The 27,518-nt window shown below is 34.2% G+C and overlaps 5 protein-coding genes and 1 non-coding gene across 14 annotated transcripts; 4 read left to right on the top strand and 2 right to left on the bottom strand.

Moving 5' to 3' along the window:
• Positions 1–1,208: 1,208 nt before the first annotated feature.
• On the top strand, positions 1,209–5,388 carry LOC105649262 (ent-trachylobane synthase KSL2, chloroplastic). The gene is made up of 14 exons (XM_012235853.4): positions 1,209–1,365; positions 1,462–1,517; positions 1,629–1,911; positions 2,054–2,234; positions 2,465–2,682; positions 2,765–2,885; positions 3,013–3,110; positions 3,213–3,427; positions 3,523–3,632; positions 3,714–3,812; positions 3,914–4,129; positions 4,213–4,354; positions 4,443–4,688; positions 4,779–5,388. Exons 1-14 carry the CDS (start codon positions 1,296–1,298, stop codon positions 5,085–5,087), a joined length of 2,364 nt encoding a protein of 787 aa, XP_012091243.1. The 5' UTR covers positions 1,209–1,295; the 3' UTR covers positions 5,088–5,388.
• A 724-nt stretch (positions 5,389–6,112) lies between these two features.
• LOC105649263 (phosphatidate cytidylyltransferase 1) lies at positions 6,113–13,043 on the top strand. 7 transcript variants are annotated; one of them, XM_012235857.4, is made up of 13 exons: positions 6,113–6,292; positions 6,739–7,040; positions 7,181–7,328; positions 7,709–7,962; positions 8,535–8,686; positions 8,824–8,965; positions 9,916–10,072; positions 10,649–10,696; positions 10,777–10,863; positions 11,652–11,780; positions 11,927–11,983; positions 12,261–12,344; positions 12,440–13,043. In XM_012235857.4, the coding sequence occupies exons 3-13, from the start codon at positions 7,260–7,262 to the stop codon at positions 12,527–12,529; spliced, it is 1,269 nt and encodes a 422-aa protein (XP_012091247.1). In that variant the 5' UTR covers positions 6,113–6,292; positions 6,739–7,040; positions 7,181–7,259; the 3' UTR covers positions 12,530–13,043. The 7 variants fall into 7 exon arrangements, with proteins under 7 accessions (XP_012091247.1, XP_012091246.1, XP_012091249.1 ...); XM_012235856.4 differs by having other exon boundaries at positions 6,739–6,921; XM_012235859.4 differs by having other exon boundaries at positions 6,739–6,921; positions 7,228–7,328.
• Positions 13,044–13,343: 300 nt separating this feature from the next.
• ATCES1 (Alkaline phytoceramidase (aPHC)) lies at positions 13,344–16,439 on the bottom strand. Of its 3 annotated transcripts, XM_012235865.4 has the most exons (4): positions 16,248–16,439; positions 15,932–15,971; positions 14,833–15,185; positions 13,344–14,140 (listed from the first exon to the last, which is right to left on the bottom strand). In XM_012235865.4, exons 3-4 carry the CDS (start codon positions 15,084–15,086, stop codon positions 13,624–13,626), a joined length of 771 nt encoding a protein of 256 aa, XP_012091255.1. In that variant the 5' UTR covers positions 15,087–15,185; positions 15,932–15,971; positions 16,248–16,439; the 3' UTR covers positions 13,344–13,623. The 3 variants fall into 3 exon arrangements, with proteins under 3 accessions (XP_012091255.1, XP_012091253.1, XP_089572231.1); XM_012235863.4 differs by lacking the exon at positions 15,932–15,971 and having other exon boundaries at positions 16,248–16,438; XM_089716105.1 differs by lacking the exon at positions 16,248–16,439 and having other exon boundaries at positions 15,800–15,938.
• Positions 16,440–18,449: 2,010 nt separating this feature from the next.
• On the top strand, positions 18,450–19,909 carry LOC105649266 (phosphoenolpyruvate carboxylase, putative (DUF506)). Its single transcript, XM_012235866.4, has 2 exons — positions 18,450–19,004; positions 19,119–19,909. The coding sequence occupies exons 1-2, from the start codon at positions 18,596–18,598 to the stop codon at positions 19,631–19,633; spliced, it is 924 nt and encodes a 307-aa protein (XP_012091256.1). The 5' UTR covers positions 18,450–18,595; the 3' UTR covers positions 19,634–19,909.
• A 1,312-nt stretch (positions 19,910–21,221) lies between these two features.
• LOC105649267 (golgin family A protein) lies at positions 21,222–27,180 on the top strand. Its single transcript, XM_012235867.4, has 3 exons — positions 21,222–21,707; positions 26,383–26,541; positions 26,788–27,180. Exons 1-3 carry the CDS (start codon positions 21,375–21,377, stop codon positions 26,938–26,940), a joined length of 645 nt encoding a protein of 214 aa, XP_012091257.1. The 5' UTR covers positions 21,222–21,374; the 3' UTR covers positions 26,941–27,180.
• Positions 23,324–23,464, bottom strand: LOC149492274 (U4 spliceosomal RNA). Its single transcript, XR_016319028.1, has one exon. It is a non-coding gene; the product is annotated as a U4 spliceosomal RNA (small nuclear RNA).
• Positions 27,181–27,518: the final 338 nt, after the last annotated feature.

Here is a 27,518-nt window from a genome sequence, read left to right on the forward strand (position 1 = left end):
AAGTGGAGCCAAGTTCATAAGTGAAAATGGAGAGACTTTTCATAATGATTTTTTTTTTTTTTTTTTTTTTTTAATGTTACCAAAGATTTATTCCTTCAGCACAGACAAAAATTACCGAATTAAATAGAGAATGTTTTATGCCTGGCAGGCCGGAGTTCAGTAAGCAACCCACTGCTTAAAATAAGCAGCCATAGAAAAGTCGGTTCGATATGATTATTTATAAAAATCAACGGATGTTTACTTCCTATGCTTACAAAGCTCTTTTCCTAATGCAATTCTATATTTCTATAATATCTTTGCTAGTCCACTACTTTTCAAAGATTATAGTTGCCCAAAAATATAAATATTTTAAAAATTATTTATATTTTTTAAAAGTGTATAATTACAAATATTATCGTTTCAACAAAAATTTCTATTTTTATTGATTTATTTCATAGATGAAGTCTAAACCCAATATAAATAAGTTAATCCCATTTTTTTATTAATTATTTTTAAATTTAGGTTGAATACATAATTCATCCTGAATTTTATTATTTCAACCTTGTGACATCCTCAACTTTTACTTTAATGCAATAAATACTTTAACTCATAAAATCATATATATTAAACGCTTTAAATATATATAATTATTTTATTATATACTTCAACTGACTTATTAAAAAATATGAAAATTATTATTTCAAAAGTTATGCTAACTATACATTAAATCAATATTTTACATATAAAAATCAAGAATTTCTAAAATTATTTCGACTAGTGTTATCAAAATTTGCAAATTCAAGTACATATCAGGTCGTTCACAAAATTAAGATGCTATAAAGTTCAAATTACAAAGTTTGGTGGTGAATTTATATATTTTGAAATAAATATAAATGAAAAAGTAAAGAAAAAGATCAAACAACCTTTTCAATTCTGGCTGCTGATAGATAAGTCGTTTAGATAAGTCGTTATATTTTATACTGCATAATATTAAAATTAAATGAAGGCGGCTGCACCAACAGTACAAATAAAAATACTTATTTCGTGTATTTGCATTGGCGACTAGATTTCAATCTGCGCCAAGAAAAATTACTTTGAATTCTAAGCAATATGTACATATATTACGTATACTTTAATATTTTATAGACTAGTATTTTGACTTGGGGATTGGAAAGGCGGCCAGCAATATTGACCGTCTATCGTATCTCCAACCTCCAAATGTATACATAATGCTGCTCTGATTAACTCCACACACTGTCCATTGAAGCAATAACAAAGCTCCAAAGCAATCAAAATAATATAATCTCTCTCTTTCAATGTCACTCGCTTATGGACATACTTTCAAGCTTCTCTCCCAGCAAAAGAGGGAGACTAGGAGTCCCTCAGGTTTGTTTCATGAATATACACAAACGCCATATACATGCTTTGTGATAGCTTTATGTTCTGAGATGATTTTTTTTTTTTTTTCATTAATCTGTTTAGGAAATTATTTGCATCCCAAGACACCCTCGAAAAGAAGAGTCCAACAATTGGATTTGGTCAGTAATGTTTAATTAATTTGTTTGATTTGCACGTTAGTATTTGCATGTTGATTAAATATCCAAAAAAAAAAAGTAAAAAACATTGAATAATTGGTATGCCAATTATAGGTTGGGTTAGGGGATGGATCAATTACCAGAATCAAAGAAATGCTACACAAAGTGGATCTATCTGTTTCACCGTATGATACTGCATGGGTTGCCATGGTCCCTGCTGGAGATTCCCCACGTTTCCCAGGATCCTTACAATGGATTTTGGAGAATCAAAATCCTGATGGCTCATGGGCTTCTCACTCAACCGATCCCTTGCTCATCAAAGACTCTCTGTCTTCCACATTAGCATGCATACTTGCTCTTCGAAGATGGGACGTCGGCCAAACACTCGTTTGCAAAGGTATGCCGATTCCATTTTATTATTAGAATATAGTTTTTTTTTAAGGGTATTATTAGACTATAGTAACAGGAAATCTCCTTTTTTTTTTTTTTTTTTTTTTTTTTTCATAATTAATAATCTCAATTCTCAACTCCTTTACTAGGCCTAGACTTTATCGGCTCCTATCAATGGGCCGCCACGGACAGGAATCAGCGTTCTCCAATCGGCTTCGATATCATATATCCTGGCATGATCGACCAAGCGAGGCGTATGGGCTTGACTCTTCCCATTAACCCGTCTTCGCTCGATGCAATGCTTAACAAGCGAGACTTGGAGGTCCAGAGGTGAATGTCGTTTGCGTTACCTTTTTCTTTTTCTTTTATCCTTTTTATCTAGTATATAGTCAAAAATACAGTCCTTTCTCTCATTTATTAGAGTTTGCTAGCATAATATATAAATAATAGAATACAACTATCATTGGTAAGTCAAGTCTATCATTATTATATATGATGTTACAGTCTACATTAATTATGGGCGCATTTAGACTGAAAATATTCGGTTGCTTCATAATTAGTGCTTTGACAAGTGGTTTGGAGGGAAAGAAGAAGTATCTTGCATATGTTGCGGAGGGTTTGCCTAAACATGATGACTGGAATAATATAATGAAGTATCAGAGAAACAATGGATCTTTGTTTAATTCCCCATCTACCACTGCTTCTGCTTTGCTTCACCTGAATGATGATAAATGCTTCACGTACTTGGTCTCCCTTCTTAAAGTATACCAAAACACAGGTACATATACAGGTGTGTGTATTAGTTGATTAGTCACTTGTTGTATTAATTTGCATACTTACATCTTATACTACTTTTGCAGTTCCAACCATCTATCCTTTAAATATATATACTCGCCTTTGTACCATTGATAATCTCGAAAGACTGGGGATTGATCAATATTTCAGATCCGAGATTGAAACAATTCTAGATGAAATCTACAGGTGAAATGCCTTGCATTTGCTATTTTGTAAAAAAAAAGTTTAATACAGGTTTATCTGACTCTCTCTCTCTCTCTCTCCATGTATATATATGGTTGAATTTATATTGATAATTTTTGCGGTGGAACAGATGCTGGCTTCAAGGAGATGATGAAATATTCTCAGACATTAATTGTCTTGCTATCGGATTTAGACTCCTAAGGATGAATGGATATAGAGTTTCCTCTGGTATGGACTAGAAAGTTTTGTTTTGGCCAAAAACAGAGCTAGCACACTCTAGTTTTATGCACAAGTTAATGACATATAAAATTTGGGGGAATATTGGTGCAGAAGCATTAACAGGACTTGATGACCAACAGCAGTACTTGGATTCTGTCAGCGAACAAGACAAAGATATAAACACAATTCTCGAGTTGTACAAAGCTTCCCAGATGGCAATACTCCCAAGTGAACCCATTTTGGAGAAAATAAATGCTTGGACAACCTCCTTTCTCAGACTGGCATTAGTAAATGGGGCTTGTGCCCAAAAAAAATTGTACAAAGAGGTAACAATTTCATTAGTTGATATCAAAAGTTTGTTGCTACAACACGACATTTACTCCAGACGATGATACATTCATTTATGGGTCTTTTTTTTTAGGTCGAGTATGCTCTTAAGTATCCTCATGCCAGTTTGGAACGGCTTGAGAACAGGAAAAGTATAGAGTTGCTTGAAGTAGACAACACCCGACTTCTCAAAACATCTTACAGGTCAATTCCTGCCGGTTTTTTCTTTTCTTCTAAAAGAATGGAAAATATCTAGAGTCTGTTGACACTTTATACATATTCCAGGTGCTTTAACATGGACAACAAACATTTGCTGGAACTGTCACTGAAAGATTTTAATGCCTGCCAATACATACACCAAAAAGAATTGAAAATCTTGGAAAGGTAAGTATAACAATTAATTTCTTTTAATAATTGAACGGTTGAATGGAGGAACATGTTGAATATTATACTTGATTGATTATGCTCTTCCAACTGGAAATCAGATGGGTCAAAGAATACAGAATGGATGAGCTTAAGTTTGCAAGGCAGAAGATAGCCTATGGGTTTTTTGCTGCTGCTGCTGTGCTATTCTCTCCTGAGCATTCCGACGCCCGAATCGCATGGGCTAAATTCACTGTTCTTGTGACTCTCATCGATGATTTATTTGATGTCGGTGGCTCCGAAGAAGAGTTGCTAAACATGATTGCATTGGTCAAAAAGTAATTAATGTTTCCCTTGCTTCCATTTTGTTCCTGATAATGGGAATATGTCAGCTAACAATTGTGTGTTGAACGAAAAACAGGTGGGACAGACATTCAGAAGTAGGGTTCTGCTCCGAACAAATTGAGATAATTTTCTCTGCAGTTTATGATACAACCAATGAGTTTGCAGTGAAAGCGGGCATAGAGCAAGGAAGAAGCGTCAAAGATCATTTAATTGAGATAGTAAGCAGGAGATTAATTATTAGTTAGATTAGATAAAAAATAATAAACCAGCATAAAGAATGAATTAGCTAACAAATTTTTTTTCCAGTGGCTGATATTGCTGGATTGCATGTGGAGAGAGTTCGAATGGACAAGAGGGAAATCGATCCCCTCAGTGGATGACTATATGTCAAGTGCATATGTGAGCGTTGCCTTAGGACCAGTTGTTCTGGTGCCTCTCTACTTTCTTGGGTGCAAATTGTCAGAGGAAGCAGTGAAGAGCGAGGAATACGACAAACTGTTTATGCATATGAGCGTTATTTCACGGCTCTTGAATGATCTCACAACAGTCAAGGTACTCTCTTTTGTTTTTATTTTTGCTTTTGCATTTGCATTTGCATTTGTTTCTCTCTACAAATAAAATCAACGTACGTATTAATTGCAGAGAGAAAGTGAACAAGGAAAACTGAACAGCTTGGCATTGCGTGTGATTCATGGGGGAGGTAGCATCTCAGAGGAAGAGGCTATAAGAGAAACGAAGAAAGAAATTGAGAGTCATAGGAGAGAATTGCTGCGAATGGTAGTGCAGACTGAGGGAAGTGTGGTTCCCAAAATTTGCAAAGACTTGTTCTGGAAAACAAGCAAGATTGTTCACCTTTTTTACATGGGAAAAGATGGCTACTCGTCTCCACATGAGATGATGAATGCTATAAATACTGTCATCCACAAACCGATACTGCTACCTCAATACTAGTTCCATTTCGTAAAAACTTCCACTTTCACTCTCGATTCCTAGCTAAGGACAAGCATAAAATACGCAGTTGATTCTTTAAATTTTTTTTTTTTTTTAAATTCCGCCACCAAAATCAACATCTTGTTCCTATATGTATATGGTTAAAGAAACACAAAGCTTCAATATTTGAAGCGGGAATAGGAAGAAAGATATAATGAGATTGGGGCGAGTGAGAGGATCGATGCTTGTTATTGGGTCAAGGAAGAACCTTTTTCCCCCCTTAAATATTGAAAAAAAAGGAAAATCTACATTAAGGTGTCTTGATACACTGTTATTTATTATTGAAATATTATTATTGTTTGCTTGATTAAACAATCTTGAAACCCAAATATGCAAATTCATAGCGAAAAATCTTACAGCAATCCAAACATAACACAATTCCTCACATTAATAAAAATATTTTTGACAATTTTTAATTTTTATATATAAAGTAAATTCAAATTTTCGCGACTATAATTTCACAATTAAAAGAAAAAACGCTTAATTACTGCTGATAACAGATAATAATAAGTATGTAAAGGTGAAAGGAGAACAATTATATTCTATCTAAATGGATAGTAGTTTTACTAAATCAATTTATAATTATTATATACCCATCTATAATTATTTCAAACCACTATTTTTATATTTTATTTATTTATAGATCTAATACTTTTACTTTCAATCCATTTTTACATACAAATATCAAATACCCAACCTAATATAAAGAAAACCAACTGTTGTTGGTAATTTGGTTCACCTTTATTCACATATCATCATATAATAATGGAGAAAGAGAGAGAAAAATAGCAGATTTTTGGGTACGTGCACACTTAAGGGTTAATCCACGTGTAAATAGAAAAGGATTAAAAGCGTGAATCTAACGCTCCCCCGTTCGTCTATAATAGTAAGTAAAATGGAGTTAATCAGAAAATTATAATAACTTTTGAGCTCTTATTTAATTAATTAATTTTTGCCAAAATTGAAAATTGTGTGCCTTTGTATTGTACTCCACGAATGAAATTAAAATTAGTAATTGTTCCCTGGGAATTATTCTTTGCTTTGCTTTGCTTTCCTTTCCTTTCCTTTGCTTTGGCTTGCTCGCCCCTCTAATCCATTATTCTCATTCTCTCCACTAAGGGCTTCTCTTCTGTTTCACTCTCACAGCTGCTTTCAACTGAAACCAGGTATTCTTTCTTTTTAGCTAGCTTACATGCGTCATGCTTTCTGTGTATGGCATGGATCTTCTCGTCCGAACTCTTTTATTTTCGGATGTGGGTTTTCCTGCGAATTGTCATGCCATTCTGTTTCAGGTAGTTTTTCTATTGTCTTGCGGAGTTCTTCTTCTTTAACGATTCTCTTTGGGGTTTTTAACTCTATATACTCTCTGGAGCTGTATTCTACTTGTATTTATTTTGATTTCTTTATACGCAAACAGTAATTAGAGCTATCAACATCTTCACGAAACTGTGAGCAGCAGGCAGTTCTTACTGCTACTATTTTTTTGTTTTTTGAGAGTTCTGCAATTGTTTAGTTGGGACTTTTTTTTCATGTTGGAAGTAATAGTTTTTGCTTCAAATTGCAAACTGCTATTATGCTTAAGATTATGAAGCTCAACTTTCACCAAATTCAGGTGCGAAGCACTCTATGTTGAAACACTATCGCTAGCAGCGCGACCCAGGTTGTGGATTAAAGTAGGCTTTCGAGCCAGATGCTTGGTTAATACTTTCCGGCAGAGGGAAAACATGCATTTTCTTTCTTTCATCCGTAGATGTTGGAGATTGTTTTTCTGAATGAAATAGTTATTCTAGATCAGGTTGATAGCCAAAAGGGTGCACTTTTACTCAAGAAGACATCTGCTTATATGCTCATAATTTTTGTTTCCTGGATGAAGCGTGTTTGCTCTTCGTTGATACTGCCTTTGTACTGAAAATTGTATTTACCTAATGTTCCTTGATTTTTCCTCTAATATCATGCTTGGTGTTTGTCATCATGACTTCATACAATTGGGTGAATTTCTTTCGATACCTCCATGCATATTTACTTTTCATTAAGGACCATTTTTGACATGGCAGGTGCCAATTTCCTAGGCTACATATAGATGCAGTTTTTTTTTTTTTAGATTGTTAATCAAGTGAAAGTAAGTACATAGCCATGCAAAGGGATAACAGCACTAGTGCCCCATCAACACCCCGGCTTCGGCACCGCAGGCGCTCCAACGAGGTCGGTTACTCTATTTCAATATGTTGTTTTTTGTTTTCTTTTCATGTTCTTTTAACATCATCAACAAATTGGTTCTGTAGAAGTATATATTTCCTAGAAAGTATCCATGTTATGCAGTATATGCTATTGAAGGAAAACCAGTACTGAATTTTTTCTTTGCCCTCATGACTTATTTTTATTTTTGTGTATTGTGATATTTTAGTCTCTTCAATGAATTCAATATCACTATCAGTTGTGCCCTATTTTCTTCTGACATACTTGTTTGGATAATAAATGGAAGATTGTAAACGTCTTTATCATTTGTTTGAGAAGATATATTGCTTTCTTTAAAATTGTGGATGAAAGTTCATATTTAGTTCTATCTTTCACCTGAATTTCAGGTTATTCCAGAGGCTAGTAAGGAAAATGGAGGCCATTTACTGCTTCATGATCGAAACAAATACAAGTCAATGTGGATCCGTGCATACTCGACCATTTGGATGATTGGGGGCTTTGCTTTTATTGTCTACATGGGTCATCTCTATATCACAGCAATGGTGGTTGTCATTCAAATATTTATGGCCAAAGAACTATTCAATTTACTTAGGAAAGCCCATGAAGATAGGCACCTCCCAGGTTTTAGACTTCTAAATTGGTAAGGATGGCATATCATCTTATCCTTGTTAGATTATACGTATAAAGGGATCAAGGCGATTTGAGACGTAAAAAATTTGTAATTTTTTTATGAGTGCCTGAACTTTTCTTTTTGTGCTATTAAGTTTCTGAACATCCACACAAAATGCAATGAAGTGGTTTTGTATTTTTTCCAGCAACCTGAAGTGCCACGATGGTTGAAGTAACAGAAATTTTGGCTTCACTTGCTATACAGGCAAACACATGAATTATTTTATTTTTCTTTTTTCTTAAAAAAAAAAAAAATCAGGTATCCCTCCCATAGATAACAACATTTTTTTTGCTACTGCGGATTTCTAAGATTTTGAGCATGCATATTCTGAGAATGTTTTCTTATTAACATAGTCCATGTGTCTGCTGACAAAGCAAGTAAAACCAGTTTCATATTATTTTAATTCATTCTCACACATCTGGTCATTAAAAGGTACAGAGGCCCTTAATTGTAAAATCTATTCTCATGCAAGCACTCAATTACACAGAAAAAATTCTTGGCATTCAAAGTATTATTGTCATTATAAATGTGTCTTTTCTCAGGCACTTCTTCTTCACTGCAATGCTATTTGTCTATGGCCGCATTCTCAGTCAAAGGCTAGTCAATACTGTAACTTCAGACAAATTCTTGTATCAGCTCGTGAGCAGCCTCATCAAGTATCATATGGCTATTTGTTATTTCTTGTATATTGCAGGTTAGTTGTATGCTACATAAGGTGCCATTAAAATTTATTTCAAGGGTTTCTCATTGCCTTTTAGAGTGGGTTTGTTTTGACACGCATTCGTGATGCATTGCTTCTGATTTGGGTTCTGATTTGTACAATTGGCTTAGGTTTTATGTGGTTCATTCTCACGCTAAAGAAGAAGATGTACAAGTATCAATTTGGCCAGTATGCATGGACGCACATGATTCTTATTGTGGTGTTTACTCAATCCTCTTTCACTGTGGCCAATATTTTTGAAGGAATTTTCTGGTAACTCAAAACTCTTACTGAAACGTATATGTTGACATGCTTCAATTTATATAATATTGGTTTCTCTGATCTGGGATTGTGTGTAACCTCTGTTCCCAATTTTGACGGTGTCAAGCTTTCCTCGGGCAGGTGGGGCTTTCTTTATTTTCTGCTAGTTTCATTTTCTGATATGATATGCCAAGTGCATTAGACCCTATTTTTTTATGATACTTATATGACATTTTTGTCCTCTCTATGGAAATGTTTGGTCAAATGGTTATGCTAGTGTGCTCACTTTGTCCTCTTTGCAATTCGATTCTCATATGAGCTTGGAGGTTTTGTTTATTGAGTTCCAAGTAGAATGAGATCTGTTCCTAGTTGCCTTTTTCAAAGCTTCATTAGGAATACTTTTGCCGTCCAAGTATTATGGGGGATAAGGATTATCATGTACATCTGTAAGTTAAATCTCACACAAATTTCTACTTCTCAAAGTGCAACTGCCACTCCCATACCAGTTTGTCCTCTGCGACAGCAGCTCATCATAATTTTGCTTTTTCATTAACTTGCCTGGAAAAATATTTTCTTTCATTACTAAACTACTAATATCTTATGGGAAACATTGATGGTACCAGTACCCCACCAAAAGAAATATCCAAACTATTCCTAATTCAGCCCATGTAACCTGGTTTCAAAAAGACCAGATGTTAATGACCTGGCTTCATTTATCTTTACCTGAAGATTTATTCCTATGTTATTGGTCCCATCTCATCCTTTCATGTATATCTATAAGTTCAGTAACAAGTTTTATATATATGTAATGAATCTATGGATATTTGTTCTATTCTTGCCTATAGGCTACATAATCAGTTCAATCTGTCTTCTGTTATCTTAATCATAAACTAGACTTCAAACATGAATAGCTCATCAGTGTTGGTACTCATTTACATATATCTTTTTACCTTGCTATGTAGGTTTCTTCTTCCAGCCACACTAATTGTCATCAACGACATTTTTGCTTATATCTTCGGTTTCTTCTTTGGAAAAACCCCTTTGATCAAGTTATCACCAAAGAAAACGTGGGAGGGATTCATTGGAGCATCTGTGACAACTATGATCTCTGCATTTGTGGTGAGCATGCACTTTGCTCCTTTTCCTGGCAATTCTAGTGGATCTTTTTATTTGATGTGTATTGTAATTAGTTTCATTTACCATAATCTAATCATTATTCTTGCTGTATCAATCTTGTGCTTAATGCAAATTTGAAGTATAAGGCTTAACTTTGCAACTATCATGGTCACAGAACTATAATATTATTATGAGTATATTTCTATGAAGTCTCAACTTCTGTTCAGCTGTGTGTCCTCTGTAGGAAATTTGTTGCCATGTCTAGATCTATACAATAATGCAGTTAACCATGAATGGAGGAGTTAAACCACTGTTTCAGGCTCATATCGTTAGGATTCATCACGAGTTCCCCATTATTTTCATAAGTTCCTGTTGCTCTCATAATGGCATATTTGTTGTGACATTTTTACTACTGACAGCCACTTTCATGTCAATTACATCAAAAGACTGATGCTTTCACATTTGACTCGAGACTTTATGAGAGGATTCTCTAAATGTTTAACTAATTTGTGCTCAGTTATGTAGTTCATGAATGTCAAGTGGTATAATGTTTAACCAACCTTGTGCTTGTTTATGTAGCTTGCAAATGTCATGGGGCGTTTTCAGTGGCTAACATGTCCAAGGAAGGTAATTCTCCCACCACACATTAGTCATTATTGCTTAAAATGCATACTGGTTAATTATGCTGGGGACCCACGTTCATGCAGGACTTATCAAGTGGTTGGCTTCAATGTGATCCTGGGCCTTTATTTAAGCCGGAGTATTTCACTTTACCAGAATGGATTCCTGAATGGGTGAGTAAGCTCATGTTCAATTGGATTTGAATATCTGCACTGATTTTACAGTTTGTTAAGAACAAGATGAGAATTGTTCACTTTAATGCATGACACTCAACAAGCTTATGGTCCATGCTTTTCATATTATGGTTTTATACCCGTTTTTATGTTTAGATGGGTTGTATATCCTGTTGTCAATATATAAACAGCTTTCCTTGCACTGCATCAACTGTCGTTAGTAAGGTTTACCATGTGTCATTTTCACTTGGTATCTATCAACACACTAAATATGATTGGATATCCTCGCTGCCTGTGATTTTAGCAATGATTTGCCTGCGGTTGTTTGAGTTAGGTTGTGTTTTTGCATGTTGCCAACTGCTGCCTTGGAATACACACTATTAACTTTATCCAGCATCTACTTATTCTTGAAACTCATTGTATTAAGGTAATTGTCAAGGTAAATCTAAGTTGATACTAAATTTCATAATTATCTCATTTGTTGCCTTTTTTTTTTTGAAACGAGAATCATGTGTAGATATGGTGATGAATGTATGGTAGGTAACTGTGTTGAACTTGAGCCTTAAATAAGCATGCAAGTAACATTTTGTTATGAGTTACATTTTTATGTTTTCTTGTTACTATGAAACAAAAAAAAAAAAGAATTAATGTAATTTTCTTATTCTCTTTTCTTTGTGTTGAATTTTTATTCTGTATAATCGGTGTATCTTGGTTAACTTGTAACTTTCAGAGACTCGAATCATTTCTTAATTACCAATATTAATGCTACATTAGTTGCTCTCGTGCAGTTTCCGTGGAAAGAAGTCTCCATTCTGCCTGTTCAGTGGCATGCCATGTGCCTTGGTCTGTTTGCCTCAATAATAGCACCTTTTGGAGGCTTTTTTGCAAGTGGTTTTAAAAGAGCTTTTAAAGTCAAGGTGCTCTCTTGTACTTTCAGCATTTTCAGAAGGAAACAATAGGGAGACGAAGGGAGAGAGAGGAATGGGGAATGATGTTGATATGTATGACATGCTCTCCAAAGTGTTGGATATCATCTGCTAACTTGTTTTCATCTTTGCAACAGGATTTTGGTGACAGTATTCCTGGCCATGGTGGAATTACAGATAGAATGGATTGTCAGGTAAGCTGTACTCTATTTATTTGATGTGATTTGCTCAGGATCTATTTATCTCCAGTTTGGAGCATTTGCTTCCTTTTAGTTGGCTGCACTCTATTTATTTGCTGCTATTCCAATTTGAGCCATTTGGATTCAAGGCATTTTATTCATTTCTTAAAGCAGGATTTGAAATTAAAACATGTAAATGAGCAAATGGATGCTTCAAATGCAGCGTTTCCATCTAATTTATGTTGCAACCATTCTTGTATTGCTCTCTGATTGATTTGATCACTCTCTGTAGATGGTGATGGCTGTGTTTGCATACATCTATCATCAATCATTCGTCGTGCCTCAAAGTATCTCAGTTGAGATGATACTAGATCAGGTAAAACTAATTAATTTCCATATATGACTATATATTCCATCTTAGGTCATATTAAAGAGTAAATGACTGCAGTAGTTGATTGTGTGGTTTTGTAGATCTTGACGAACCTTACTTTTGAGGAGCAGCATGCTTTGTACACAAAGCTTGGTGAAATCATTCAGGAAAGGCTGGTCGGACGTTCTTAGCCCACATCCATAATGTTCTAACTCTGCGCAGCATGTGATACATGGTAGCCAAGCAGTGAAAGAGAAATGTTTGTATATGTTGACTTTCCTATTTCGGATTCGAAATCTCTAGGTGGAGGCATTCTTTAGTGTGCGCACTATGTACAGCATTAACAGGATATTCATAAACTGTCAACGGCATGTATTGTTGATTCTCTTCTTAAAACTGCAATACAATGGAAGAATGAGAGGTGGCACAGGCAACTGAAGCTATTTCCAAAGCCAGATGAAAAGCTAATAACAGTGTCATGGCAGCACCATTATTGAGAAACCTAGAGAAATGAGTTGATTCAAGCTAGGTAAAGAGTGATCTGCATGTTACTTGTAATTCCAGAATCAAGCTGGCCGAAGAATCTGAAAGTTCTCAATCAGTTGGAAACGTTTAAGATTCATCAATGAGTAGGTTTTGTTGGTTTTTCATTAAAATTAGAAACTCAATGCACTTAGTGAATATGGAACATTTCGGGTTGCTCTACATGGTTACCATTGTCTGAAAATGTTCTTTTTGGAAATTGATCCGCACATTGGAGCCAATATCACATTTGAATTTCATTGCCAAAAAAGGGACGGCGCCATAAACAAAATCTTAACAGAAATCAATATCCCATTTCTATGTAAATCCTCGAGCACAAGGGCACAGTTCATAATACCCTGGGCAAAAGTCAAACAACCCCTGGCAACCTCCTAAGAGAAAAACCAAATGGCATAAGCAAAATTCATGGTCTTTCTAAGGAGTTCAATGGGAAATTTATCGTGGTATCGTCAGTTCCTATGATGAAAAAAAAAACATCTAAGCTGATGATTCAACAGAGCATATAAAATATAGTACATGTTCTACTTTTACAATGAAAACTTTGACGTCACATTTCCCTCAAGATCCATCCAGATGAACAAAAAATTGACAGATTGTTTTCCTTAGCTTCTACAACTTCTCACACGCCTCCAATTAGAAGCAAAAACTACATGGAAATGTTTTCTGGAGAAAGGGTGCGTGTTAACACCCCATCTTCCACAAAATCAAGTTCCTCACTTCTTTTTCATAATCTCATTTTCTTTCATTGAGTTTTTTTTGATTTCTCAATCTTCACATATGGAAGAACACCACCAAAATAGCCAACCTTTGGTGCCCATCCTCGCTGATGGGCACGGCAAAACATCAAGAATGTGTTTGCAAAATAGGAATTAAAACCCATAAAGACATGCCACAAAGCATGTCCTTGCGGATTGATGGGCCAATTTGATATGTTCTTGCAAAAGATCCGATCGAAAAGCCAACTTAAACTACCAGTGAAAAGGGTAGCCACATACAGTTTTGCAAGTCGCTTGGCAGAGGCATCTTCTGTATGAATGTAATATTTGTACATTCGAGGGATGCAAAGAAGGCAGAGGATGACAAAATGCACCTTGAAGCCCATTCCAAAATGCACCACTGAATGAACCATAGCAAAAACAGCACCATAAAGGAAGAGAAATGTAGGCATTGTACTATGATAGTGCCAGTCCGGTGAATAGAGGATGTACAGATACAGTAGCATCTCCCATACCATGGGGGTCTCATCGCTTTGCTGTTGCCTGGCAATGAGTTCCAACCACCATTAGCATAGGTCAATCAAAACAACTAAAAAAAAGATATTAAGAGAGATTGATATTTTTGGAACTGACAGTTATTTATTTTCACGTCAAGCTGTTTTGGGCTGGCATAACAAAGAATGAGAGTGCACTTAATTTGTTAAGGTGCACAAGAAGGTCGTGTCAATTACATAAGTAAATATCAACGCAGAAACATGTGCATGAACATACTTGCAGTATATCAACTTTTAATAACATTCTGCGGATTAGACAGCAGTTTCTTTTTTCAAAGTCCTTTTCTTTTTTGTCTAGTTCATATTTAGAGTTACTCTACAGATTCCTTAAAAAGATAATCACTGAAGAAATCAAATATTTCAGCACCTAAAAAGAGAAAACAATTGGAAAGATCCTTCACAAGATGAAAATCAAGCAACAAACAAAAATGAAACTGGCAAGCATCACATAAATGATGATAATAAAAACTTGATTACAGGGCATAACTAAAAATACAACAAAGAGTTTTTACATATAAAAAAAGTACAAGTGTTTTGAAACTACTTTCATAGAATAACAGGTTTTATTTATATTATCCACGAAAATACTCTAATTGTATTTTTTTTCACAATACCAGAAAAAGGACAGTACATAATAGTTCAGTAATATACAAGATCATCCAGTGAGAGAGTGAAACTTACACACGTTGCAACGTGGCATGGAAAAACATGCTTCCAATTGCAAGTATCATATTAGATATGTGAAGAACACTAAATCTCTTCTCGAACTGTTGCCTTAATGCATTTATGAGGCCAATGAGAGCCAAAAGTATGCATGGTATATTGGATATGGTGTTGTAAAATTCTGCAATATAAGAAGAATTAGCATAATTCTTCTCACAACACTCAGTAGTGGATGTAACAGGACCCCAGAAGCTTGATATCCCATCAGCCATTCTATTAGACGAATGTTCAAACTTTGAATATATTCAACCAAACCTTTTTTTTTTTTTAGGATGTTGCAGGGTTTCATGAACCGGTAAAACATGAAGAACCTGGAAAGACAAGTAGATGTTTTAAGAATCCAAATTCTATCAAACAAAGCAACATTAAAGAGGGAATTTTTTTCTTTTTTTTTTTTTTTTTTTTTGGGCGACAATGGACAAATTGCACAAGAAATATTTATTACCCTCCTTTGCATAAGATATGTGAAAATCAAGACATTAGAAAAAGCATGTCATAGTGACTTGTGAGCATGTCTATTAAGAGAGTCAATATTTTCCCTAAATCTGAATTTCTTAAGGGACTTATTTAGGTTGACCTATGAGGAGCTCGTCCTTGCTAGCGGTAATGACATGGGAAATACAGCAGCAAGTATAAGTAAGTGCAGTGTATCAACCTAAAACATCAGAGGATCAAAGTTTAGGTGTGGACAGATGTTTGTCCAGCAGAAGTTGAGTATAAATGCAATCAACAAGAATGGGGATAATGCAAGGATCTAATCAAACTCATAAGCTTTTCATTCACGGGGAGTCAAATCCATACAAATGCAATCAACAGGAAATGGGTATAGTGCAAGAAGCAAACTATTATTTGGCCTGTAAACTTGTATGCTTAAAAATAAGGAACAAAGCATTAAAAAAAGTATATGTCAAAGTGAAGCCCGTACAAGTAACCATTAGTAAAAGTGAGTTAGCAAGAGGGAAAACATATATTAGCCCTTTAGCAGGAAACGAAAACACACTAGCGTAGCGGCCAAATCACAAATCGAAACACAATCAAACATCACGAAAACAGCTACCACAAATTGAATGAACATAAAATACTCCTTCGCTTTAGGCCTGCAATAATAAGAATAATAATCAACATTGTTTAAACGACAATCACTAATCTAGAGTCGCATATACTCCAAATAAAATGAAAATTGAATAACCAGACCACTAATCACTAAAATTTAAAACTTTGCTACCAAGATCCAATCTGAAACGTTTTCATATTGCCGAATTCAAACACCAATCCCCTTATAATATTTACAAGAAGTTAAGAACAACCTCTGTCTAAGGGAACAGACAAGGCACATTTTCAGACCATATCAAACATGATATAAACAAACAAACCTTTGTTTAATGTAAAGAAGCCATAGGTGCGCTCCGCTGGCTTAACAGTTCCTGAAAGCTATCAATCTCACGGGCATGGGAGGGCAAGACGACGAGAATCTATTTTCGGCATTTCGAGGCAGAAATAGACCACTTTCGTGTTTTATCATTATTTTTATAAAACTGGGTATTTTTGACTTTTCAGACCGAAGATCTACTGTCTACGTGCGCAGTTGGCGATAGTCGAGAGAAGTTCCGCGAATGTGTTTCCGAACAGGTGGTATAGGAAACGTCATCGACACTGTATAATGGGCTGAGCCCAATCGTTTAAAAATTCTATTCTAAATGGGTTCAGCCCTTTTATCATTTGTGTTCGACTTGCAACAGAGCCCTTTAACAAAGAACTTCGGCCCATAAAAACAGTGCCAAAATGCACACTTCCCACGAGTGCATCTAGCCTAAATATCAGTCTCATGCAACTAGCTGCCTATATGGACGTTAATCAAATTTTCGACGTTATTTTATTTTGTCCTATTATTAGGAAAAAGTGCAGTAAGATTCATATAGATTGCGAAATATATCTGCTCTGTTTCTGTCCGTTTTTTAAATAGACTAAATATTTTTATAATTTATTTCCGTTAGATTATAAAATTTTTTCGTCTATTTTTTATATTTTTTTTAGATACCTAATAAAACAATGAAAATATTCTTTTTATTTTTAAAAATATAGAGATGGACTAATTCTTTTAATATCGTATTTTAGTTTTTATCATTTAATCTCTATGTTTTCTTATTAACTTAATAGAAAAAATACAAAAAGTTAATAGAATGATTTAATAGTATAACGGAAGTAAAATATATAAACAAATTGATAAATTTTAAAAATGTCCAAATTAATAAATTTTAAAAAAAGTGCAAATTGGTAAATTTAAAAAAAGACAGGAATTGAGTACTTTTTCCCTATTATTATTTTGCAAAACGAGATTTATTTCAAAAAAAAAAAAACACTCAATTAGAAGAAAACTGGATTCAGTGTATTTAGACACTAGACAGGCAAATAAGGTTCATTGAATCTGGTCATCAAGGAGGCACTTACTGCGCCAATTTTCAACATCCAGATAGATTCATGGGATTGCTGTCGTGGAATTTTACCTAGTGGCAATCTCGTGGTAACTAAAGTCTATAGGATTACACCAAAAAAAAAAAAAAAAAAAACCATGAAACTCAATAAAAGATTTGACAAAATCTGGACTCTTAAATTGAATGTCAGTGAATTGAATGTTTATTTTGGTGTCAACGAAATTTACAATTGAATGCGGGAATTATTAAAAAATATTTACAATCAAGTATATTTTATTAAATTATTTTACTCAATAAATCATATCAAATATAAACTTCCATTAAATTTAATTCTCTTTTTTCATTTTATTTTATTTTTATTACCTTGTATTTCTGCTCTTAAACAAAAGTATCCTTTTAATTTTCTTTTGATTTCAAGACAAAATATGAAGAACAAAAGGGAAAAAAAAAAAAAAAAAAAAACAAAGAAAGGTAATACTTCCGTGAGATATTCCAGTCAAATTCACTTAATTGTATCAAAATTATTAATTCAAACACTCAATTATAATTTTTTTATTCGGACATCAAATAAAAAATAAAAATCTAAGTACCACAAATGTAATTAATTTGTTATAGTATCAGTCCGCTTTATTGTTGTCCATAATTCTAAATATAATATATACATATAAAAAGTTTTTTTTTTTTTATCAGAATTATTTTCACTCAATTAGGTGAGTTAGGAGAGAATTAAACTTTATTGTATAGTTCGCAGTATTATTATATATATATATATATATAAAACAAAAAAAATTACCATTAGTTTGAATCATTGAGCTGTATTGATATTTTACATAAATGGATTCTAATAAAATCTAATCCATTCAAATAGGAATTAAAGTGTTACACACGAAATGAATTAATTACTGACTTATCGGTTTAATAAAGCAGTGATCGAGCCAATTGAATCGCGGCCTGGAACGCTAGTTCAATTCAATTAAAGTCTAATTTCGTGTCAATAGTATTAGTCAATCCTGTTGCATATTGAACCTGGACTTCAAAGTAACCCATATACATCCACATGCAGCCTAACCAAGATAGTGTACATGACTATCCGGCAGTCACTATCTTCCACCTGGCTTATATATAGCTTTTACAGATTAAGCCATAATTTCGCCATAATTTCGTCATCTTCCTTAATCTTCTTCAGAATATCGACATCCTCTCGACATCCCTCCGTTTATCTGTACACGTAAAGCAGAAACTGTACCGCCTTATAACTCTCTTCGATCAAATTAGAGACAAAGAAAACCATGGCAAAGATCCCTTTCCGATTCCAGAAGATGGGTGCTGCTTTCAGCGAGGCAGCGAGGATGAGGCTTTGCGAGAGCAGCGGGAGCGAGCACTATTCTCCCGATAATTCCGACCATGATCTCTCTGACCTTGTCAATTCTTTTATCGAAAGAGACTACAGGATTGAAGCAGACAACGAACGTCATCTGGAAAATGATTCAAATCTTGAAGCTCTGGAAAATTACTGCTCTGATTCAGCTGAAAACAAACAATTGTTACAGAATTTGTTTAATGACAACGGAGACGACGATGTGAGGAGAAATATTAGCGCCGAAACACAGTTTGCATGTGGTATCATTGGGGAAAGGTCTTCGCAGGGATTTAAGCGCCGATTGATGTCTCGTTTGCGGGACCAGGGCTTTGATGCTGGTTGGTACTTGTACACTATAATTTTTAAATTTAGAATTAGGAGTGAATAAAATTTTGTATATATACACTCTAGTTCCTTGCATTAAATTAATGATCTGCGTACGTATGATACAGGTCTTTGCAAATCCAGGTGGGAGAAATTTGGGAGGCATCCGTCTGGAGAATACGAGTATGTAGATGTGAATGTTAATGGGGATCGATTCATTGTTGAAGTTTTTCTAGCTGCAGAATTTGAAATTGCTCGTCCCAGCAACGGTTACGCTGAAATGCTTGATGTTTTTCCACAAGTATTCATTGCCAAACCTGAGGAGCTCAAGCAGGTTGTGAGATTAATGTGCAGTGCAATTAGACAGTCCATGAAAGAGATGGACATGCATGTGCCGCCATGGAGGAGAAATGGTTACATGCTAGCCAAGTGGTTTGGTCCCTACAAGAGGACAATCAACCAAACTCCAGCTGCTAGAAAGAACTCATCTCATGACTCTGTTGCTGCAACACGGTCTATTGGTTTTGAGCCTTTTCCAGTCAAGGCTTATCATTGCAGAGATGATGTTTTTTCGACTAAGCTTGGCCTGAAAGTTGGCTATTTGACTGCTGCCTTCAATGGCATCACCTTGGATATGCAATAATATAGCACTAGATAAAGAATTTTACTACTGATCAAAAGATCTAAATGGCCAATCTATGGGCGAAACCCTGGCTAACAAAAGATCGGTTGATGCGGTGGCACTTTTTTGTATAGAAGAATCAGCAGCGTGGATTGTTTTATTGTCATTGTTAAATAAAAGGAACTGGTAGCCTGAGAGTTTGAGAGGATGAATTGGATAGGATTTGAAAGTTTATTTATTTATATCAATATTTAAATATCTAATATAGGGATTAATAATAATAATTTTTTATATTGATATAGTTGGAATTTTCTATGATGCCTATTTTTCGAGTTTATAAATTAATATTTTTCAATTAATTCAACGAGAATTCTAACTATAATTGTATTTATTAAGTATTTTTGAACAATATTTTATATTTCATATATATACTTATGTATATATTTTACAGTATTTTTGTAGATTAAGTAAATAATGATGTTTGAACTGGGTTAATAATATAATTTAGTATTTCTTTTTAACTTTTTATAAATTAACTAAAGACAATTATCCAATCAGAGGGGAAATCTATCTGAGGAATTGGAAAAGCTTTCCTGGGTTAATAATAATGATGTTTTAACATCTATTTTTCGAGGGAAATTAAAAATCAATGTGCTCCTTTATATATACTCGTTCTCAAAAAATTAGAATCATAATTTTTTTGAATAAATCTCAATTTAGGCCCTAAATTTGTAACCCTAAAAAAAAAAAAGTGATATTTGATCTTTGGGCCAAGTCACACTTTAAATTATACCAAATGACCTAATTTCAACTTGATTTACAAAAAATCATAATGGTGTGGTTAACGTGATCGACAAATTTAAAAAAATAAAAAAATTATTAAATTACAAAGGTAACTTAAATTGAAAATTTATATATTTTAAAACCCGATTTTTGAAACCTAAAACCTAAATTCTCAAGTTTCCTTCTTCAATCAATAAGTCTCGTCTATACATAATCTTCAACTGTGTTTTAATCGGCTGAAATATGATTACAATGGTTCATCAAAATTTGTTTTTTTGGCTCAAAACTCCAAAATTGGTATGGTAAAGCTACGGAGATTGAGGAATAAAGGTCAACTCTAAATCATTTATTAAAGATTAAAAAAAAATTTATAAATATGTTTACAGTACCGAATAGATATTATTAAACAAACAAATACGAGCGATTGGATTGTCATTTGGTATGGAATTTTTTTTAAATAAAATAAATTAAATCATTTGATATAAGTTAACGTGTTATTTAACCCAATTAGTGAAATATGAATTTTTTTGCTAAAATTACGAAGTTTAAAGCCTAAATTAAGATTTATTCTTAATTTTGTTTTTCCGGAAAAAAAATCAGAGGGGAAATCTATCTGAGGAATTGGAAAAGCTACCATCGTCAAATTTCCCAAACCCGATTCGTGAACCAATCATTATATAAATCTACAAAATACTACCAAATTTGAGAAAAGAGTCAACCATTGGAACGGCTCTGATTATTCCCCAGAACAGTAACTTACCGTACCGTCCTTATGCAATCTTTCCCAATCTTGGAAATCACTATAAAACACCAAATATTAAAGGCCACCTGTCCTTCTCCTCTCTATCTCTCTCTAGTAGAATAGAATTGGAGGAAAGAAAATTCTCAAGGAGAGTAAGAGAGAGAAACAGTGGATCTTGCCTTTCTAGCGAAAATTTGAACCGATCAGGCACCCCTCCCCGATTCGAGTGGAAAAAAAATGGAGGGAGTAGGGGCGAGACTCGGGCGGTCCTCCACTCGGTACGGACCGGCCACGGTGTTCAATGGACCGGTGAGGAAGTGGAAGAAGAAATGGGTCCACGTTTCCCCATCTAACAACACCAACCACTCTCAAAATCATCACCTCCACACCACCGCCAACGCTACTACTAACGGTAATAACGGCTCTCATCTCCTGCTTTACAAGTGGACCCCATTAACTCAAAGCAACAAGGATGCCGCCAATAACTCCAATGCCGACAAGAATTCTCTCAAGGACGACGCGCTGCCCCTGCCTGAGGAGCCTCCCAGACGTAAATTCAAATACATCCCGGTATTGTTTTCGCCTCCCCATTCTTTTATTTCTTTTCCTTCATTTAACTTTTAGGGATTTGCTTTCTCACTACTGTTGTTCGTGGTCTTATTTTTTCTCTTTTGGTGTTTGATGTGTGATATTTCAAGTCTCTGATGAATCCGAATTCTGTGTTAAGTTGCTACATTTTAGATCTGGGTTTCTAGAGTACAGCGTTTTAGGGTATTGTTTTCATGGTCAGATTGATGGATTTTTTAGTAAAGACTGGGGGGTTTTGCTCTGCTGGGTTTGAGATTTTGGGTTTAATTTTACACTTCATTCGGAAGATTTAATAAGGTGTAATAAAGTGTATTAAGGTATGACAAGGTGTGGTAAGGTAAAGTAATGCCCTTTTTATATTTGGGAGGAAGGTAAGGTGAAGGAAGGTTTAGTAAGATTATGTTTTTTGGTTTGATAGTATTGAAAGGTAAGGCTAAATATAAAATTATGAAAAATATTATTTTCATGTAAATTGTTATTTTAATTGAATAAAGTTATTCTTAACAAGATATTCATTTATGGATATTTAAGGTATTTAAAGATATTGTTTAATAAGGCTGTGAGTAAGAAGATAGAACAAAATAAATAAATAATTGAATGAGGCAATTTGGAAATTTAAAAAAAAAATAGTAGGGATAGTATAGGAAATTAAAAGTTAAAACTCTTCTTCACACCTCAAGTCGGTGGGTTTTCAAACACACCAAATAACCTCCAAAAACCATTTCTTTAAAATAATGTTCCTCCAAAACAATTCAAAAACTAACTTACTTTGCTTTATCATACCTTACTCCCAAAAACCCTCAATCAGAACAATATAAGGTTTTGAAACATGCAAAGTGTTGCATTAAGTTTTATTAGAGTTACTCCTAGAAGACTCTAAGAAGACTATGAAGTGCTAATAATAAGTAATTCTTTTGCAATGGTGTTGCGCACTTGACAGAAAAGGATTGTTTCTTCTGTTGCTTTTCATTTTGTGAATATGTAGGTCCAAATTTCATTGAGTTTGCATTAGCTTTTTCTCAAATATTTTTAAAGTTTGATGGAACCTTGACTTGAATATTTTCTTGATCTAGAAAGTTAAGTGGGCTATTATGAAAATATACCCTTGTATCACCTTGTCGGATGAAGCCATACTTTATCTATTTGTAGCAGAGCTCTTGAAGGATGGCACTCTAACTGAAAGCCTTCCACAAGTTTTACACTATGCATCTTTGAATTAGTATTTTGAAAACTGTTTTAACTTTAGATTGTGCAGGCAATGGCATATACTACATAAGGGTTGTTTGTTAGTCGATTGGTTGTGTTTTGTGCCATAAATCCTCTGAAGTTGCCTGCTTTTTCAGCATAGAAGTGGTTATATTGCAGATGTCTTGTTTTAATTTTTTCATGCTTTATAAAATTAGAAAATAACACAGCAGAGGATATAGATGCCAGCTCAATGGTGATGAGTGAAAGGATATGGTCGTGTTTATGTTCATCTACTATGGATTTCATTAGTCATATGCATAGGAGATAAAAATTGAATGTTTATCATTACTGTTTACTGGATAAATTAGAGTGTATATATATATATATATATATATATATATATATTTTAGAGCTTTACCCCGAAGGGAGCCCTTCCAGAAATTCTTGACGGCCAAGGTCAAGCCCTGGCCGAAGAGGGGGTTTGGAAATAGTTTTCAACCAGCAATATATATATATATATATATATATATATATATATATTGAGGGAAGAGGTGTTTGTTAGACTTTTGATCGTGGTGGGAGGTCATGGTTCAATTGGAATTTGAGTTTGTACTAGCAATAACATATGATTAAATTAGATTTTTCAATAAAAATGCCATCAGAATTTGGAAAGCAAAGGAACACTCATGTTAAGGGTTTTGCTAAAATAAGGGAACCTAAAATCCTGAGTAGATATTAAAGAACCATTGCAATGGCTAGTTTGATTTGTAATCATTAGATTTAATAATTTTCATAATACATTGATAAATACATCGTTAGATTGAATAATGTTAATATTACTATAATTAGTTTATCTTACATGAACTTGATTACCAATTTGTGGTTGGATATATCTTCCACGCCCATGCTCTCATCAGCTTAAAGCTTTCGACATGGGTATTTCCAGCTTCAAGTTGATGTGGAATGTTATCATTCTGAACTTACACTCTGCAAACCTAGGGCAAAAGTGAGGTTTGCACAGTACTTGTTATTTTTTCTTTTTGAAGATTTAGTTAAAACCAAAAATACAACTTTTGGAACTTGTGCAGAGAGTTTGATATTGTTTATTTCAAGATCTGGTGTAATAGTAGTTAAACAAATGATCAGAATACAATCATTTTCTGAGTAATCTATTTGTGCGCATTGCAGACATTCAAGTGGTTAGCTTGCTTATATTTTTCTCTTATTCCTAGAGTAGGTGTGAGCATGTTCAGTATTAAGGAACATTAAAAAAACTATGTGGGAAAAAAATTCTGGCTTGTTCATCTATGACAAGTATTGCTTGATTTATTGTACTTGGTTTGGTTCATTGTATGTGTTTGTTTCATGAGGTTTTTGGGAGGGGGCACTTTGATTTTACCTTTCTGATGGTGTGATTGCTTTTTTTTCATTGGTCACAATGACTTTGGTCCTCATTAAATGTAACAGTAAATCGTGTCAAATAATTCTGAATCATTCACATGAATAGCCAGAAAGACAATGAGCCAACAGATTTTAGTGGTACCAACATAATAGGAAATTAAAGATGCTTTATCTGAAAACCATGCTATCTGGTTTACCTTGTGTTGTTATGCAACACGGAGCTTTATGCTTGGAAAAGGAATAGGCTTCTTGAAGAGACCCTATATTCTTATGCATGGAAATGAAGAGAGGTTCTTTAGAATTGTTAAGTTAATCGATAGGAATGCTGTTATACTCCATCCCATTTTAAGTGTCACAATTTTAAAACGCACAAGAATTAAGAAAATCAGTGAACATCTTCAATTCTTAAAACAAAAAAAAGGTGTAATTGACTAAATTTCCCTTTTATCAATTCTCTAAATAATTAATATTTACTTAATAAGGTACCAAAAGACAAGGGTAAATAATTAATACTTAATTTTATAAAATGACAAATAAAGTGGTACAAAAAATTGAAATTATGCCACTTAAAATGAGTCGGAGGTAGAATTGTTATATGAAAACCATGCCAATAATGTTGTACATCAAGTTTAGAGCTATTCAATTGCGTGTAATTTTTCTTGTTAATTAGAACTGAGCTTTAGTAGAGTATTACAGGAATATTATTATATTAACATATGTAGTATGTTTATCTTAATCAATTGACTGATGGATACAATAAAGGAATAGAGGAAATATTATGGGGTTTCAATATCATTGTTTTGTTCTGTGCAGATACATTAGATCTAGTGTAATCTGGTCAAAGAACCCATGTCTAGGGATATTTCTTAGAGGGAAGAAATTTTCTACTGAAACTGAAATCCATCTTCATGGTTCTTTCTCATCCAGGAATGTTGCTCAAATTATGACATGAAATGTCATTTTTTATTGAAGCATTATCATGCATCTTTATGGTTCTTGCTGATCCGTCTTCATTTCTTGTCCATTTTGAGCATATTTTTTCTTTCATTATTTGCGGTATTTTGTCTGCTTTACTGATAATATGTTAGACACTTTCTCCATATGGTCAAAAGCAATCCCCAACTGTCCCAATCAAATTCTGTCAATTCCCATTCTGTAAATCGTTTATTGAAGCCAGATGTCTTGGGTTTGCCACAATCTTTGTCAAATTCTCATCTTAAAAATTATCTATTTTCATACACATGTTATGCTCTTATTCTCAAATAAAATTATCCGGAATATTGTAGTACTGTTGCATTTAATTCAATAATTTTAGTATGCAGCTATCTTGCTTCAACAGATAGCTGATCCAGGTTTTTAAGCCATTTCTGTTCACCTGTGTGGTGGAGGATGTTAATGGAAATTTGCAGATTTTAAAGGCATTTTACTTTCAAATTGATAGAGAAATGTGTTGCCGCTAGGAAATTATGTGTTTGCTTTGATTTTGTTTGGCAGAGGGGGAAGATAAGCTATGGTAAAGGGGTGTCCAGTGCAGTAAGCCTTCCAAATTGTGGGCTTTGAATAGCCTTTGTCTTTCATCAAAGAGAGTCTTTTTTTTTTTTTTTTTTTGGAAGTCAGACCTCCGAATCATGAAAGATTGTATCAAGGCCACTCGCCATCATTTAGAACCAGGATAATTTAGAAAATGCTTTCTATTATAAAATTTAGATGAATTATTGCATATTTTCTCAGTTACATTGCCCCAACATGCGAGTACTAGTAGAATTGACATGTTTAAGTGATGCATGTTACCTGTTATTACTAGTGGAATATATTACATTGTGAAATTTTTTTGTGCTCCAGCGAATGTTTGCAAAAGAATTGCTATTTACCGATGGCTGACAGTAAATGTTACTTGTTTTATCAAAAGTATGCGTCTAGCATGTGTTGCAAGGTACTATTAGGAAATGACAAGTTTAATGTTTTTCTACGAGGGTGATAGAAGCATATAGTTGCACTTTTGTTCCTTTGGGTTGCTAGTAAGCCAATGCTGTTCATTGATCATTAGGGGTATATTTGACAATGCCAGATTTATTTGCTAGAGAAAGAGAAAAAAGACGCTGCAGAGAGGGGTGAAGACGAAGCTAAACTGAGTGATGCTGAACCAATTCCAGTGGAGCCAACTCCAAAGGGTGATGGTTTTGATGAAAAACCCGATATTAATGATGTACCTATGGAAGAAACTCAGGTAAATGGTTATTCAGATTTGTGGCTGTTTTCGTGCTTTGAGTTCTTTGATGATTTCCTTTCATAGAACGCTGGTTCATATCTATTCCCTACAGATTTATTTGTAGGCAAGTTAATTGCCATATAATATCTTCACAAAAATGACATTATAATTGTTTAATGACCATTAAAATGAAGAAAATGCTTTGAATTTAAGGTGAATATAGCATCCATCTAATGTTGACTTGAATAATGACTTGAGTCTCAGGATGGTGATCAAGTGGTGCGACAAGATCTGAATGAAAGGACTTTGGATTTGAGTCTGGGTTTAAAATCTCATGATGATGATTGTGATTCAAAACCAGATCAGTTGAGAGACGGGCAGTTGGAAAAAGTGAACTCAAGTAGTGTTGGATCATGATTGCTGGCGTCCCCTAGATTATTTGACACAGAAAAATGAGAACAAAACAGTCTATTTGTTGCTGCTGATTTTAACACGAAAATTTTCCTATGTTTCTCCATTTGGCCACCAGCTGTACTTGAGCGGGGATGCATTTTCTTTTCTTTATTCATTTGCTCCCTGGCTGAGCTGATTGTAACTTGTATCAATTACAATTAACTATGATTTTTTATCATTGAACAATCGATTTTTTCTCCCCTATTTCTTTTGCTTCACCTTGGTTGACTGGAATATCTTTTGGGATTAGAGTAGGAGCGCATGTTGGACATATGAAACTTGTTTAGCCCATCATATCAGCGCCAAGTTGGGGAATTTCACATGTTTAAGATTGGAGCAGCTAACAAATTGTTGCTCAGATAATGTGCCATCACTTCCATTTTCATCTATTCTGGTCCCGTGCAAGTAAAATTAAGATCCCATCGTCCATCTTCAATGAATCATTTTGCTGCATCCCTTGGTAAGATCTGAGCCAACTTTGTGCAGGTCCTGAGCATGATTAAATCATCCTGATGCATTCGTAGTTTTAACCTAGTTCCTAA

This window comes from Jatropha curcas, chromosome 11 (genome assembly GCF_041381405.1).
Source record: "Jatropha curcas cultivar XTBG-Jc1 chromosome 11, XTBG_Jcur_1.0, whole genome shotgun sequence".
Lineage (NCBI taxonomy): Eukaryota > Viridiplantae > Streptophyta > Magnoliopsida > Malpighiales > Euphorbiaceae > Jatropha > Jatropha curcas.

Coding starts and splice junctions, on each gene's coding strand:
- LOC105649263 (XM_012235857.4), top strand. CDS start 7,260: ATGCAAAGGGATAACAGCACTAGTGCCCCATCAACACCCCGGCTTCGG. Junction 11,984..12,260: donor CAGATAGAATGGATTGTCAG/GTAAGCTGTACT, acceptor CACTCTCTGTAG/ATGGTGATGGCTGTGTTTGC. Junction 12,345..12,439: donor TTGAGATGATACTAGATCAG/GTAAAACTAATT, acceptor GTGGTTTTGTAG/ATCTTGACGAACCTTACTTT.
- ATCES1 (XM_012235865.4), bottom strand. CDS start 15,086: ATGGCTGATGGGATATCAAGCTTCTGGGGTCCTGTTACATCCACTACT. Junction 14,141..14,832: donor CATGCCACGTTGCAACGTGT/GTAAGTTTCACT, acceptor ACTCATTGCCAG/GCAACAGCAAAGCGATGAGA.
- LOC105649262 (XM_012235853.4), top strand. CDS start 1,296: ATGTCACTCGCTTATGGACATACTTTCAAGCTTCTCTCCCAGCAAAAG. Junction 1,912..2,053: donor CCAAACACTCGTTTGCAAAG/GTATGCCGATTC, acceptor CTCCTTTACTAG/GCCTAGACTTTATCGGCTCC. Junction 3,111..3,212: donor TGGATATAGAGTTTCCTCTG/GTATGGACTAGA, acceptor ATATTGGTGCAG/AAGCATTAACAGGACTTGAT.
- LOC105649267 (XM_012235867.4), top strand. CDS start 21,375: ATGGAGGGAGTAGGGGCGAGACTCGGGCGGTCCTCCACTCGGTACGGA. Junction 21,708..26,382: donor GTAAATTCAAATACATCCCG/GTATTGTTTTCG, acceptor TGACAATGCCAG/ATTTATTTGCTAGAGAAAGA. Junction 26,542..26,787: donor TACCTATGGAAGAAACTCAG/GTAAATGGTTAT, acceptor CTTGAGTCTCAG/GATGGTGATCAAGTGGTGCG.
- LOC105649266 (XM_012235866.4), top strand. CDS start 18,596: ATGGCAAAGATCCCTTTCCGATTCCAGAAGATGGGTGCTGCTTTCAGC. Junction 19,005..19,118: donor GGACCAGGGCTTTGATGCTG/GTTGGTACTTGT, acceptor CGTATGATACAG/GTCTTTGCAAATCCAGGTGG.